Here is a 15,719-nt window from a genome sequence, read left to right as displayed (position 1 = left end):
ATGCCATTTCTGTTGGGTTCCTTATGAACACTGCAGGAAAACAGGATTTGTGTTCACGACCGATGGCACGACCCCATCTCACAACTGATGGCACGACCCTGTCTTAGTTACAGAGCTCTGCACACAACCAACGAGGTGACACTTGAGTGCTGCTATTTGGGGGAAACATGTTTGAAAATAAAATTTGTGTTAAAAAATGTAAATTTCCACATTGAGTGTTTGCGTCTCGCTGCATGTTTTGACAGTGCCCTATTTGCACATATTTAGATGTATTCATACATTTAAGCTTATAACTAGATATTAGTACTTCACAAATGAAACATCTTGGTATCAATTTCTCATGTACAGCCATCCCTACTTCAGAGCATTGGTGGAATGAAGAAAGAAATAACATGAGACCAATCTTTCTTAATAAATTAAGTTCACATTTGTACAGTGCATCCACTATCTAAAATCCCTTTCCCTATTACCCAGGCAGTTGAAATACTAGCTACACAAAATATCCTGCCACTTGCAATAGTGAACTGAAGTCTAGAAGCCCTGGCAGGCCACATATGGTAGAGAGGATCCTTCTCTCTGGTAGTTGTTGGGTCAGAGAGAGTCCTGCCCTCTGGCAGTCGTTGGGGCAGATGTCCTACTTCCCTGCAAAATTCCTCTGTAGAAGTGAAACTATTGGCCAGATTTACCACTTATATTCATGCAGCGCAGTGCAGCAGCCGCAAATGCGCTGTGTGAAAAGGAGAGAGGTGGAGCATGCAATAGTCACCAAAATATGGCACCCTCCTCCCCTTTCCCTAGCGCTGGTGCTGAAATTACCAGCTGTGTGCCTCAGAGACACCTTTGCGCCATAGTGCAACGGTGTCTCCATGAGTATAGCGTAGGTTTTGTACTGGAGGAATACCTTTACAGTACAAAATACTATGCATAGACTAACTTTAACCCTTTTCCCTCTTTGTATGTGTGCTGTAAAGTGCAGCACATGTGCAAAGCTGGAAAAGGAAGGAGAAATGAAAGCATTTCTCCTTCGATGCGCCTAGGACGATGTTTTCTGACGCTAAACCCAGCCTACTTTATTTAGTAAATAGGGTATAGCATCAGAAACCTTGGGTGGTTGCATGGGAACGCTCATGCTCCACCCACTGTGCACCCCCTTCGACGCTCAGTAACACAAAGCAATGCTAACCCAGGAGCACTTTTATCTATTGAAGTGAGATTCTGTGAATCAAATACCAAACAATGAAGTGAGATTCTGTGAATCAAATACCAAACAAATACTTCCTAAGCCTGCTATAATGCTGCATGAAACAATGCATCTTGCGCCCAAAATACACGAGAGAGACATGTACACAGGAATAACGCCCAAACAGAAACGGAGCATTAATCATTACACTTCAGTGGCCTATAAACATCTCATGGTCTTCTTGCTGCTTTTCAAAGGTATTATTTTTATCAACGTCAACTTATTTCCAGAGAAATATTTTGCCGTCGGCCATTATTATATCTATACCGCTTATTCCAATCCCTGTTTCTTTCTTGTACCAAAAAGCTACCAAAGGAGGAAGTGTCTCCTTGTGCACTTATGAATTCAAATTTGTAAAAAATGGTGCACTGTCATGAATATTTTGGGGACCGGCTTGTGGCCCACTTCTGGTTGCAGATCTGGGCTCAACAAACAGCCTGGATCTGCAACCAGAAGTGGGCCGCAAACATCCAAAATGGTGGATGCCTGCTATTAAGCAAAGAGGATGCTGTGCCATTCATGAGCTGGAAACTGTGCAGAAACAAAAGCAGGCATCTTTTGATGGTGAGAGGTAATTAATAATAGCCCCTGTGGCTAATTTCTCTTCTTTTCAAAATTAATTCTTCTGAATTGACAATAATGCAAGAATACCTCAGTAAAATTATTGTACTGGATAGCCGGAGGGATGTGGCTACCCCAGAAACATGTACTGCATCACTTAGCAACTTTAACTTTGAATAGCCACACACTGCTTAATAATATAGGCTCCACATCTTTCGGGGACCCCTCACTTTTTTCATCCCATTTACAGCCCTGGGTATGCACAGCAACTGGGCAATGAAGACACACTCTGCACCCACCCACGGGGTCCCTTGGTCTCCTACAAAGGGAGACTGGGGATGTGTCGGGAAAGACACTGACATTGTGGGACGAGACACCCAGGACTCTTAACGGATCCTACATCCTTCTTGATAAGTGCAATATAATGAATGCTCAAACAATAGCTCCAGATCTGGGCTCTGAATAAACAGGACGGTAAAGACGCTGAAAATAAACAAAATGTGAACTACAGCCTCATAAAACATAATCCTTATACACTTCTGGACTACTCATGAAATAGCAGTATTCCTCTACTACAAACAGACACACAACAGATAATAAAGATAGATTTTTAGATCGAACTATGGCAATTTATACAAATAACTGACACGGATCGCCTGGTTACAGAGGGATGAAAAACCTGTGGGGTTTCTCAAAGGGCCGTGACCGATGAAATTAAGGTCATAGCTTAAAAACATTTAAGCTAAAAATCTGTACTTGGCCTAGTGTGCCGCCCTACTGCTATTTTGCTGTAACATTATACCTGCAATAAGCCAGGACTATTGGCTTTGCCAATGGTTGTTAGTTGCACAAGATAAATAAGCAGCAATTATGGCTTTGCTTATACAATATATAATATTGAAAATGCTTCAGTTCTGAAATGATGAGACTGTGAAAGAACTAAAATGAGTCTATTTGAAATTACATCAAAGGCTCTGGGCAGATGTGCTGCTGCAGACTTCGGAACTTTTTTTCACTCTGAGGGTGAGGGCGAAAATGGAGAGCCCAATAGGGACCCGTCTCAGCACCTGCTTTTAAGCACCCAGCCCGCTTAAAGCCCTCCCTGGTTATACACCAGTTAACTCAGGGAGAACAACAAACTCCTCGCCTCAAAAGTGAATGAGAAACTTAGAAGGAAAATAGCAAACACGATTGCTCACTCATAGAATGCAGCAACAGCGCCATCTACTGTCACACGCACCTAACTTTATATATTAAACCGAACCCTTCGCACTGAATACAAAAGAAACAAGTAATGCTTCTGTCCCCCTCGAAAACCCCCAAGGAAACCTTTCTCTTCTGTGTGGGTGCTTATAGCACCAACGAGGAGGGCGAGCAATAGAGAATTACATAATATGGGGATCAGGGGTGTAACAAGGGAGCCATCATGGCATACACTTACTTCTTTCAGGGGCAAGACTCGGCAATTGGGGCCCTGGGGCAATGAATCTGAGCTCCGTCTCAGCTGCGCACACCCTGCCTAGGTGAGAATACGGGCGGGTAAAAAAAAGGCAGCAACTTCCGTGCCTTCTTTTAAAACCCTGTCCTGCCGCGACGCAAGCAAATGACCAGATAGAGGCAGATAAAGGGCGGGGGGGCCACAGGTGAGCATGCAAGACACTGACTGTCTGAGCATGCCCCTTTGACCTTTTCCCGGCGAATGCGGCCCCCAAGGAACAGCAGTAATGGCACAGAATCCGTGTCTGCTTCTGTTTTCCATGGGGGTCGCATGAAAAAGGCCTGGCGGTCCGCAAGTGGCCCACAGGCCGTACTTTGAGTACCGCCCGTGCAATCTCTAGGCTCACGCTAGGTATGGGTGTCCCATGGAAGCGGGATAAATGTCGTACCCTGTAGTCAAACACTGAAATGAGATAAATGGCAAAAAGAAGCGTGAATTGTCTCAGAAGAGCCTATGCAGGATCCATGCACTCTGAGCTAGAGGGTCAATTAATGTGTCAAGGAAAAACGCAAACCATTACCCTATTGATTTGTCTGTCACCAATGAATGTTGTAGGGGGAGGCATGCAGATGGAAGAAGTGGGGGCATATTATCAAGAAACTGCGTTAAGATTATCGATAATGGGCTTGATAATACGCCCTTGAGAATTCCCATAGAAGCCCAGGCTCTGGTGTCAACATGGGCTTCTATTGGAATTCTCTGCGACATATTATCAAGCCCATTATCGGCGCGTTAGCGCCAGTTTTCTGCCGCCAAAGCGGCGATAATTTTAACGCCCTGCTTGATAATATGCCCCGCAGTCCTTCCCGGTGGATATGGTTGGAGAGAGGTGGGGTAGCGCTGCCCACCTAAAAGTGACATGCCCCTTTGCAACACCCTTTTTTATTAGAAGAATGAATAGCAGTGGCCAATGTTCCCTCTGATTTTATTCCTCTGTGTGCGGCAGTATAAGGTCTCTGCGCACTGCAGCCAATGGTATATGTGCCAAGAAGCTGACCATTCACACAAGTGCCGCATGCAACTACCAAAATCAATGACATTTGCCATGGCATTGCCTGAATAATTAAAGTACATAAAGATAGAAAAGTCATGTTAGAAATGATTACAGGCTTTTTTTAATATAAAGTCCTGTTTAGGTGTTACATCTAGGCCTTTGCATAATAAATGACTGGTATGTTTTTCTCTTGGAAATGTGGCAATCCAACTTTCAAAAGGAATAGGGAAAATAAAAACACACCAGTTACACGTGAAGGAGACAGTTCACACATAGGTTTGCCATCTTTCCAGGTAGTGGCGGGATAGAGTGCAGGGAAGGAAATATGAGCCTTTTGTTTGCAAAGGCCCTGACAATACTTAAATAAGACAGTATATAAACTTGTCTCAAATCATTTGGAATATTAGCTTTCTGTCAGTGTTAACTTAAATTATTAGTCAGGGATCAGTAAAGTAGCCCTGGAACAATAAGAAAATATAATGGGGAAAGCACATTAAAATGTGTTCTAGAGCTCTGTTATTGATTCTTGAGTAAAACAAAGTAAATAAAGGCAGAACATTCATGTAAACACATCTTCTAAGTTTGCATCCTATCCAAGAGAAAAAATATCAGTCATTGGTATGCAAAGGCCCATAAAATCTCTGTGAGCCTTTGTAACATGAACATTCAGCATGTGTTTACTTTAACTATTAGTGATGGATCACTAACCCAGCCTTAGAGCAATACATAATAAGAAATATTAATAGAAAGCACATTTAAATATGTTCTAGAGCTGCGTTAACGAACTCTAACTAATAATTCAAGTAAACAAAGACAGAAAACTAATGGTAAAAAATATGGCACATTTGTTACAAAATTAAATGACCCGGAGTAGGTAAAACACAGTTAGACTTCAAGTCTAAACTTAGACCAAAAGCCTAACTTTAGTGGTAGTAAAGTTAGACTTTAGGTATAAACTTAGACTTCAGATCTAACTTAGACCAAAAGCCTAACTTTAGTGGTAGTAAAGTTAGACTTTAGGTCTAAACTTAGACTTCAGATCTAACTTAGACCAAAAGTCTAACTTTACTAGTAGTAAAGTTAGACTTTAGGTCTAAACTTAGACTTTTGGTCTAAGTTTACCTTTGTGAACCAGGCCCATTGTGTGTAACCTTTAAATCACATTTTGAATCCAGACTAAGATGGTGCAGTCGTCTAAAGCACTGAGGGGGCAGCAGACATGGAATAGTGGGATCAAGAGAGAGGAAAGGAGGGGGACATGATTGTAGTAAAGAGGATATGCCCTTTGCAGGTTGAAGAGCAGGCGTGAGTCAATGTTTGCATCATTTTGATAGAGGAGGAACATAATGAATTTTACTGCTGCCTTTTCCAAAAAATACCACAAGTGTTGCCTGCAGCAAGCACAAATACGTGCCCCCGCCCAAAAGACCACTCCCAACAGCATGTCTTAAAAAGTTCTGAGTTCTTCTGTTTACAAATGTGGGCTACCTGTTTTACTACTCAAATTGCAAGTGAGGGGCACTTGTATTTTGGGTCTAGGGACTGTTTGCTGTCCCAGTCTGACCGTGTCTCTTCGGCCTCCGTGGGAACTTACACGGAGCATCAGTAGTTGTCAATGTCACAAATCCTCCGTCCAAAATACATTAACAATTCCAGTCTGCAAAGCAATTGTGTACATTGCTGAGTATGACATATTTATGAAGCTTGCAGATATATACATTTTGTCAATGTAACGATATGTGGATTAGATCATAAATAAGCTATACTTACTTACATATACTTACTATGTTGATATGTTGGTTGTCAATATGCAATGATATGTGTACAGTTCGATGTTCAGGACTCAATATTCTGGTTTCATATCATAATGATTTGACGGGATGATTTGAACTCTTTTTTATTTTATTATGTCGTTTCTAATCACTTCCTGACTTCCCTACTATAACGTATAGAGGCATTTTTCAGTATCTCTTTGGAATAATTTTTACAGTGCTCTAATTTAGGATTCCCTGTCTCCTGCTTCTAAGTTTTCCCGACCGTTAAGTTAACTTTTTAGGTCTCGCCTGAGCTAGCGCGCATGCGTTGCTCTGCGAGGCATTAAGTAAGGGCTTTTGAGCTCTGAACACACGCCTGTGCGTGTGCTTTTTTTTATTAGCCCGCAATTGGCCTGTGCGGCATGGAGCCATCAATTCACACTGCATTCGAGTCTTCTCAGGTGACAATCTGCCATGTCAATTCAAACCCCGCCCATCAGAAAACATAACACAGTGTCTTCGATAATTTTGGGGGTCCTTACCCTCTACCTGCTGTGAGGTATAACTTCTGTTTGTTTTTCAGCCTTTCTGATTTTGAAACCTGAAGAAACAGAAGCCCATGGCGACAACACGATTTGTCGTATATCAAAGGGTTGATCAAGAGGAAACCAGGGGTCAGGATTAGCAACCAAGCCTGCTGCCACCCAGCTGTAGACCTTAGAACCTGACACTGTCTCATTTGTATCTTATTCATGCAGCTGCGAAGGGGAGTGGGGGGTGGCCTGGCTTGGGAGGAGGAGTGTGTGTGGGGGGGGTGACATGAGTAACACCAGGCTGACCCACAGAACCCGTTTTTCTTTGAATTCATAACATTTCTAAAGTCTCTACGAAGCAAATTAAATTGGTTTGTTTGATTTTGAAACCTGAAGAAACAGAAGCCCATGGCGACAACACGATTTGTCGAAGATCAAAGGGTTGATCAAGAGGAAACCAGGGGTCAAGATTAGCAACCAAGCCTGCTGCCACCCAGCTGTAGACCTTAGAACCTGACACTGTCTCTTTTGTATCTTATTCATGCGGCTGCGATAGGGAGTGGGAGGTGGCCTGCTTGGGAGGAGGTGTGTGTGTGTGGGGGGGGGGTGACATGAGTAACACCAGGCTGACCCACAGAACCAGTTTTTCTTTGAATTCATAACATTTCTAAAGTCTCTACGAAGCAAATTAAATTGGTTTGTTTGGGGCGGGGCTCGAGCGGATATGCAGACAGGGCGCAAAGACGATTCGGAGTGAACTTGCAGCAATAATGCATTAAATTGTCAGAACAAAAGCAGTGGCGGACACAGAACTCAAAATACCAACCACAGCTAGATATGAATTAAATGCCAGTCGAACCAGAGGGAAGTCATTTCAGCTTCTAGTCACAGTGCATGAAAACCCTTACCCCCTACAAAACGCTTTACACAAACTTAACCACACTTCAGCACTACAAATAGCATCTGCTGCTATTATTACCAATCCAAAAGTATTTAATTGACGTTGGAAAGCTGAATGCCTCAATTGGCCCCGAGAAAACCCACACCAGTGACTTGCAAGTTACACTAGGTTATCTATAGCAGGTGCTCAACCTACTGAGCTATCTCGGACTTTGCAGACGCTGGTCTGTGCGTATGGGAGGAAGTGATGGGGCTATTTCCTTCCGCACAAGAACATCTCACCAAGATCACGTGTGACCTTTGGATTAATGGGACGCAGTGAACTGCGGCCCTGCGTGTGCACACCTCTCGCACCCAGCATAGGTACTCCCGGCCTCCGAAGCCCCCCTCACACCTATCTCTGGCCATCAATATCTATCCCTGTCCCAATCTACCTCTTTCACCCTACCAGTGTCTGGTACTCTCACCCTCCCATGGTCTCTCTCCCCCGCTCATCCCTGCACATCAGTATCTATCCCTGTCCCAATCTACCCCCCTCATCCTACCAGCGACTGACACTCGCAGCCTCCCATGATCTCTGTCTCTTGCTTTCTCTATCATACACTCCACACAATATCACTCAGTGCCACGTAATTACACATCACATAATTACACTCTACTGAATGCAGCATACACTCCACACAATACCACTCAGTGCCACATAATTATATGCTACGATTACACTGCACTCAATGCAACATAAATACACTCCACATAATACCACTCAGTGCCATATAATTACACACCACATACTTACACTTTACTCAATGCAACATAAATACACTCCACATAATACCACACAGTGCCACATAATTATATGCTATATAATTACACTGCACTCTACTGAATACAAAATACACTCCAAATAATACCATTCAGTGCCACATAATTACACGCCACATCATTACACTCTACTCAATGCAACATAAATACACTCCACATAATACCACTCAGTGCCATATAATTACACACCACATTCTTACACTCTACTCAATGCAACATAAATACACTCCACATAATACCACACAGTGCCACATAATTATATGCAAAAACAACAGTTGATGGACAGAATGCAGAACAATGTCGTACATTCACCCCAGTACAGAGATCTGGGCCTAAATCCATCGTTTTTTTGCTCACTATGTCATTCCAGTTTGAACCCAGCCATATGCAAATCAGTCTTGACCCTGTGCCTCATGGGAACAGTCCAGCCCGAACTGCCAAGCCAGGTCCTCCCTGGACTAGAAACAAGCATCCTAGGAACGGTTTCGGGGTTTCACCCCTCTTCAGCCAGTATAGCTTGATTCCAGTGGCATGGAGAGCACGGGACTCATGTCTGGGCATACCCGTCCCACTTGGGGTGACAAATGCAAAAACAACAGTTGATGGGCAGAATGCAGAACAATGTCATACATTCACACCAGTGCAGAGATCTGGGCCTAAATCCATCGTTTTTTTGCTCACCATGCCATTCCAGTTTGAACCCAGCCATATGCAAATCAGTCTTGACCCTGTGCCTCATGGGAACAGTCCAGCCCAAACTGCCAAGCCAGGTCCTCCCTTGACTGGAAACAAGCATCCTAGGACCGGTTTCGGGGTTTCACCCCTCTTCAGTCAGGATAGCTTGATTCCCTAGTGTCCGTCCGCTGCTCGTGTTCTAATTAAATTACTGTTTTCCAACATCCACTCCCCCGTTATTTATGTCCCGCTCCCCCATAACAAAGAAATTATAACAAACAAGCATGAGAACAAGCAGGAAGAAGTTGCCAGCAGTGAAAATACAAAAAAAGTAGAAGACGTTTTTTATGTTGAAATCTTTTTTTAATCAGGTTTTTCATTTGTATATAATGTCGTCTTTGTTTGTATAAAGGTAACAAAAATGCTTAAAACTTTTTATTATAAGTTTTCAACATAATACACAGCAGCCACAGTGCTCTACAACATAGCCAAAAGTTCTGGCTAAACACATAAGGTCCAAAAGGTGGGACCTATTGGCTATGCCAATGCTTGTTTATGAAGCTCAGCATGTGGGGCAGGCTTGACTCTTCTAGACAAGGATTCATGAAACCATATGCCGAATCCTTATTTTTCTATAGCCTGCCCCAACATAGTTGGAAGATTGGTCATGGTGGCATTGCGCACTAACTTACTTTGCATATTTATAAATAACGCATCTGATTTATTTGGACTCCAAAATGTGATTTTCACTCTTTTCAAGCCCTTGGAATATTCCCCACTCCTTAGTGAGGTCAAGGTTTTAAGTACACGGTGTCGTTTGTCTGCCTGTAGTAACCTGGCTCACCTTTTGAGTATCAATATTTTCTTTTCCATATTCACTACATCATAAAAGCATGTTAATTTTTCATTTAATATTCCCTGCCAATGAGACAATTTTACCTTTTACCCATGCCCAGAATGGTTCCGTGTCATTATTTCAGATCCAATTAGTACTTTGACAATAATGTGAGGAGATTGATGTCAGGGTATTTTTTTCCTGAATCCCATATTCTCTTGTTTATTATCCAGTTATTTTTAATTTGGAATTAATTTAGTTTTTTTTTATGTGGCTGGCAGCTTTTTACCTTTATACGGAGTTTTTTGTGTGTTAGAGTTTCATTTAGTGGGGATAGGAGAACCCAACATAACTCCCCCTCTTTATGAAAATAATCCCTTTCCGAGGTTTGGTTTTGCTCCCATCAGTTATCGGGCCAAAACAATGACGTCACCTTTCTTTGAGATCTCTTAGCCAAGTAATTTGGGCTTTGGGTTGCTTGATTGTACTTTGTGGTTACAGAGACCAGTCTTAGGATGCTGTACTTTGACCTGGATTTAATTTTGGCATTCTAGACCATCGGTCTTGGCAATGATGGGTCTAAGATTTTCCCCTCCCTTAGAGTAGGATGAGAGTATTGTTGAGTGAGGACATTGCCCAAAACTGTTTGAGTACATACCCATCTCTTGAAGTTTACATTCTCCACAGAATATGACTTCATTTAGATTTGATAAATTTGGAGGCTATGCAATCACATCATTTCTCAATTAACAGCTTAAGGAGGGTGAGAGATGATACCAAGGAATAGTAGCTTAGAGAGAGAGAGAGAGAGAGAGATGTTAAGACTGTTAACTAGATTTTCAAAGATTTTACAGTTTGGGTCTAAGGTTTGATTGCTTCCCGCAGGACACTGAAGCTCAATCCTCCTAAGAATTACTCCATCTGGGTTTGTGAGGAGGGGTTAAACCAAATTTCTGTTAGGAAGCATGGGTTGCATTTACAGTCTTGCAGGCGCGGTGCGTCCATTGGGGCGTGGGGGCGTAGCCCCACCGCCCGCGCCGTGCCCGCAGCTGCAGCTCCCTCCTCTGTGACTAGTCTGTGAATGTCCGCAACCGCTCCCGAGTCCTCCCTCTGTGAATGTCAGTCAGCATGACGTCGGACCGTGGGCGGTCCGGTGTCATGTTGACTGACATCATTGTCATACGCCTTTGGGAAAGGCAGCACAAGTGCGCATGAGTGGGCATGGAGCTTAATTTTTTACTCCGTGCCCAGTCATGCGTACTTGTATTTTTGCTGCCTTGCGCATGCCCATTAGGAGCCCCTCGGTCTCCTAAATGGGCAGGCGGCGGGCGAGGAGTAGGCGGTGCCGTCAGCCAATCCTGGCGCTGCTGCAGCGCCAGGATTGGCTGAGGGCCGGGTTGCAGTCACTTGCGTCACGTCACGTGGACGTGGTGTTCCGGACCGTTTGAAGGGGCAGAGAGGCGCCAACGCGGACCAGGAGAAGAGGCGGTCAGGTAAGTGTTTTTTAATTTTGGTTTTAGGGTAACCTATAGACGCTGTATAGAGTAAAATTATATCCTCTGACTAATGTTCATATTTAATGAAGAAGCCCTCATCATAAAACGAACTCGTTAGTTTCTCCTTGTCACAGAGCGAGCATTAAATGTCACTCTTTACTCCGGCCCCCCTACTACGCTTTCCCTAAACTGTTTGGTAGGCACACTTGTCATATAAATCCACATATAATTCTCTCTTTTTCTGTACAGGTAAAGAAAATAAACGTGTAAAGGCAGTTACTGGGAGGCAGGCTTAGGGACTGCTTTAAATTCACCCCTTATTGAGTCTGGGCTGAAAATCATTCAATTCTGCTGAGGACACACGGGCAGAGTGTATATAAATATCTCGGGCTCTCCAGATAGCCGGCAGATTTATTCCGCTGCCAAGCCTGCAGAAAATTGACTTGTTTCATGGAGGCAGGCTATTGACACATTACCGCGAGGAGGGTTAAGAGAGAAAGAAGCGAGACCGGCTCCCCTCTATTATACGATAATGTAATCAGCAGTGTGGGAAATGGCTGTGGGTAAAATGGCATCACTGACATTTATATTAGAGGATATTGATGGCAGGAGCTGTGCCCGCATCTATCCTGCCTCTCGCTTCCCGGGGATTGACACACAGGCGCTTGTTGGCTGCCTTTCCTCCCCAGCTCCTACGGCGGAGCGCCTGTCCTCGCGCCTCCGTCTTCTCTTTCACTTGCCCCCTCTGTCGCTCCCGCCTGTGGGTCCCCCTATGCCGCCTCTTCCATCCCCGCAGATCTTTCCCACCTTGCCTCAGTCCCGCGGACACCCCTCTCAGTGCTCGCTCACTACTCACTGCCACCTTGTCCTTTTTTACTTCCTCTTCCCTTTCTTCCCTCTCCCCGTAGTCCCCTCATACTCTTTTTTTTGTCTCATTTTCTCACATTCCTGTATGTTCACACTCCTTTCACTAAACCGTCCTTCGCGTGCTCATTCTCTATGTGTCTGTCACCCTCCTTGTGAATACATCAAGTGAAGGTGATGCCCGTGCACTTTGTTAAGTCTGATACAAGCTGCTTGTGCACTTATGGGGTGAGGTACATACACGATGAAGAGTGGCCACGCTTTCTGCACGCTATGCTATACATATCTTTATGTAGATGTAAAGGCCAATTGCTAGGCACTGCCGCCTGCTCTACTTCAGCGCATTCAATTTTCAGTATTTGTATAGCGCTTCACAGCACTTGTGTTGTGTGGCTCCGCAGCACTGTTCTGGTCCGGTTAGAAGAGGCTTCCCATGGTTGGTAGAGTGCATGTTCATAGTGGTGTAACCTGCGGGGGGAGCATTGGGCATCGTGTGAGAGCCGTGGGGATGCTCCCCTTGTGTAGGTACGGATTTGGCACAGCGCCTACACGTGGCAGTGATGCCAGAGGGTGTAAGGTGCGTGTAGTGGAGTTTGAGTTTACGTACCATCATCTGATGGGCTCGGCCGTTGGGTCGTTTTGAGAGTGCGTTTTGACGCGACTTTGTTATGGGGCACTTTTACGCCCCGCCATTTTCAAATGTCACCAGCCGCCACTGCAGTCTTGTCATAGAGGGTTATGCTGAGATTAACAATCTCTAAAATTCTAATTTCCCGTTCGATCATGCTAAATTGCTAATTTCCTGTTCGATTGAACGTGAATTACTACCTGAAAATGCAGCAAGCTCAATGTTCCAAAGTTGTATTGCAACTATTCTCCATCTTGTGTTTATAACCAGTCATCATCTAATTTGCTGTAGGTGTACTCATATCAAAGCTTGACAGTGCCTTTAGGTGACTTAATACATAATATTTTCATTACCGTACACAAGATGCCAGTGCTGACATGTTAAATGTGCTTGCAAATGACCCCAACTCTGTGACAAATGTCTTGTGTGTCTCTTCCTGACAGAATGAGTAGCTTTACATAATATGTCATGTATATGGTGCCTCATACGAAAGTTACAGTGGAGTACAGTGGAGTCCCAGAGACAAAGGGTTCTGTAATTTCACAAACTCTGCCCACTGGTTGTAAGGGATGATTGGAGGAATGATTTGTGACTCCTAAGCCAACATATTTACACAGATAACTTAACCCCTTAAACATTATTTTTAAAAAGGCCCTTTGTGGGTAAACCTTTTTACTTTCGGTAAATGGTCTACAAAGAGTTACTTTGTTTGGCCATCTTGAAAAGCTCCTTTTCCATTGTGAGTGATCAGTGATGCCACCTTCACTCAGGAGTGGGCATCCATTTTTTCCCATGCTCCAAAGGAATATGGCAGCAAAGAAAGTAGCTCAGTGGAGATATGATGTCACCTACAGACTCTTTCAGGCTGTTGCTTAAAGGTGGCTATTCAATATAGATTAAAACCAATTCTCCATACCTAATCTTACATTATTAACAATGATCAACCATAGGCATTCCAAAATGTTCCTTTGTCTGATGCTGTCAGCTTGGGCTTTGAGGCGTATTGTGACACAACTAACTGGATGGCCCCTAAACAACCTTCTTTGCTATGGCCTGTTTCATTCTAGCTGAAATATCGCCCACCCACCACAAACAAGAAAAAAGTGTAGATTTTGATTGTGGGTAAAGAGGCAGATCTATGTTTAACATTGTCTTTCTCTCTCTTTTAGAAGGAAGCCCCTAGTCAGAGAAGGATTCTCGGCGCTTATTCGACAAATGTAATGGAACATGCAACTAGGGGGCCAACTTTTCTGAAAGGAAGTCAACATCCGAAGGAACAATATCTGGGGCAGTGTGCAAACTTCAGAAAACCCCAGCTAACACCACAGTGACGGAGGACATCTGAAGTCCCCAAACTACCTGAGGCAGTGGTTTGAAATCCATCCACTTTCATGCTTAATGGCACGACAGCTTTCCAGAAATGACCCTTCAAACCTTGACAAGATGGAACTTCCTCTAAAGGATCTGAGACTTAAAGAGGGCTTTGATACTAGGCTCCAGCTTTTTGTAAAACGCGCTACTAAGAAAACAAAGAAATAACAAATATTTTAATAAGAGAAAGTAAGAGCGAGAAAGAGAGAGAGAGGAAGAGAGAGAGAGACAGACAGACAGACAGAAAGTGGCAATTCTAGGTAGACTCACCCCGATGATGGGCAGCCTACCTTTTATATAGCACGTGAAGTGGATCTAAAAGGTGAATTTCATAGTTTTAGTAAAGTATGCAATCTATATCCACAGTAGACTTTTCTAGATTAGGCAGTGCAGTTGGTGTGATTAAACGTCAATCGGAATGAACAAGAGCACAAATCCTTTCAAGACGCTGACAGTACACATAATTAATTGATTATGCAAGTTAAAATAGATACCACAGTCATGGCAAGGCAAGATCATACCCGGCACAACCCCAAGAGAAAATTCCAGTTGATTTCAGTTACATCTTGGAACGGGTTTAAAATGTCTTTAATGGTTCTTTTTCAATGTCTAATGAGATATTGTGGTTTCAGTTGGCATTTTATTTGAGTACTAGATTTTCATTGTCCTGTTGATCATTGCAGTCCAATATCTAAAACCCCATTTACCATACTAGCATCCAGTGGGAACCATTTAAGTACTGCTGTTTTCCATGCAGACAGTTCTTAAAAAAGAACACCCAGAATCATGTGTGTCCTATGCCCAAGCCCAACATATTTGGTCAAACCACCATCAAACTGATAAGGCCATGTCTTTGAAATGATCCTGGCACCACTTTCCCATGCATGCATAAGGCTGGACACATGAAGACGATAAAGAATCCTTATTGTACAAGCATGTATGTAAATGGGATGTGAGCCAACCGGGGACGATGTTTCTTTTCCTGGTATAGGGGCCGACATATATTAAAGGAAATTGATCAGAGGAGTGAGCCACCATGAATCCCCACATGCTTTGTTCTTAAAAGAATAATGCTGGCTCTGCAGATTGCACACTGATATGAATGAGTTAAATGATGACATAACGGGGCTATTTTTATAAGGGGGAAAAAGTGGACCTATATAAAGAATTATCTAGTACAGGATATATGTAGCCTTTTAACCTAAAAGCATGAAGACCATCAAACTCACATGGTTTCCACCTCCTACGGAAGACAACCTAAAAGAGTTTTCTGAGCTGCAAATCTGGCTCCCCGTTATACCCTTCCTTTCACCATATTCTGCATGAGATTACCAATATAATTTGCCCCATCTATCTGACACTGTTTACTGCATCCGTACGCTCAGGAGTTGTGACCAGTTTCTGGAAAAAAAAGCTAATATGCATATACAGCACTGTTATCCAATTTCCTGCCTATATCCCTGCTTCCGATTTGGGAAAAAGGGGGTGGTGATGGACAGAGTTTCTGAATGATGCAGAATACTCTTACCAAGTCAAGAGATCATGGTT

General features: G+C 43.4%; 1 protein-coding gene across 1 annotated transcript in view; it reads left to right on the top strand.

The window, feature by feature from the left end:
* The window catches only part of LOC146809362 (insulin-like growth factor 3.L), a 112,945-nt gene extending 97,713 nt beyond the window's left edge, over positions 1-15,232 (top strand). Inside the window, exon 4 of the mRNA XM_085616165.1 lies at positions 13,970-15,232. Within this exon, the coding sequence (XP_085472291.1) occupies positions 13,970-13,983 (14 nt within the window). The 3' untranslated portion in view covers positions 13,984-15,232. The remainder of the gene's footprint in view (positions 1-13,969) is intronic.
* The last annotated feature ends 487 nt before the right edge of the window (positions 15,233-15,719 follow it).

The sequence above is a fragment of the Triturus cristatus genome, chromosome 7 (genome assembly GCF_964204655.1).
Source record: "Triturus cristatus chromosome 7, aTriCri1.1, whole genome shotgun sequence".
In the NCBI taxonomy this organism is placed as follows: Eukaryota; Metazoa; Chordata; class Amphibia; order Caudata; family Salamandridae; genus Triturus; species Triturus cristatus.
This window is presented reverse-complemented; position numbering and strand designations above follow the sequence as displayed.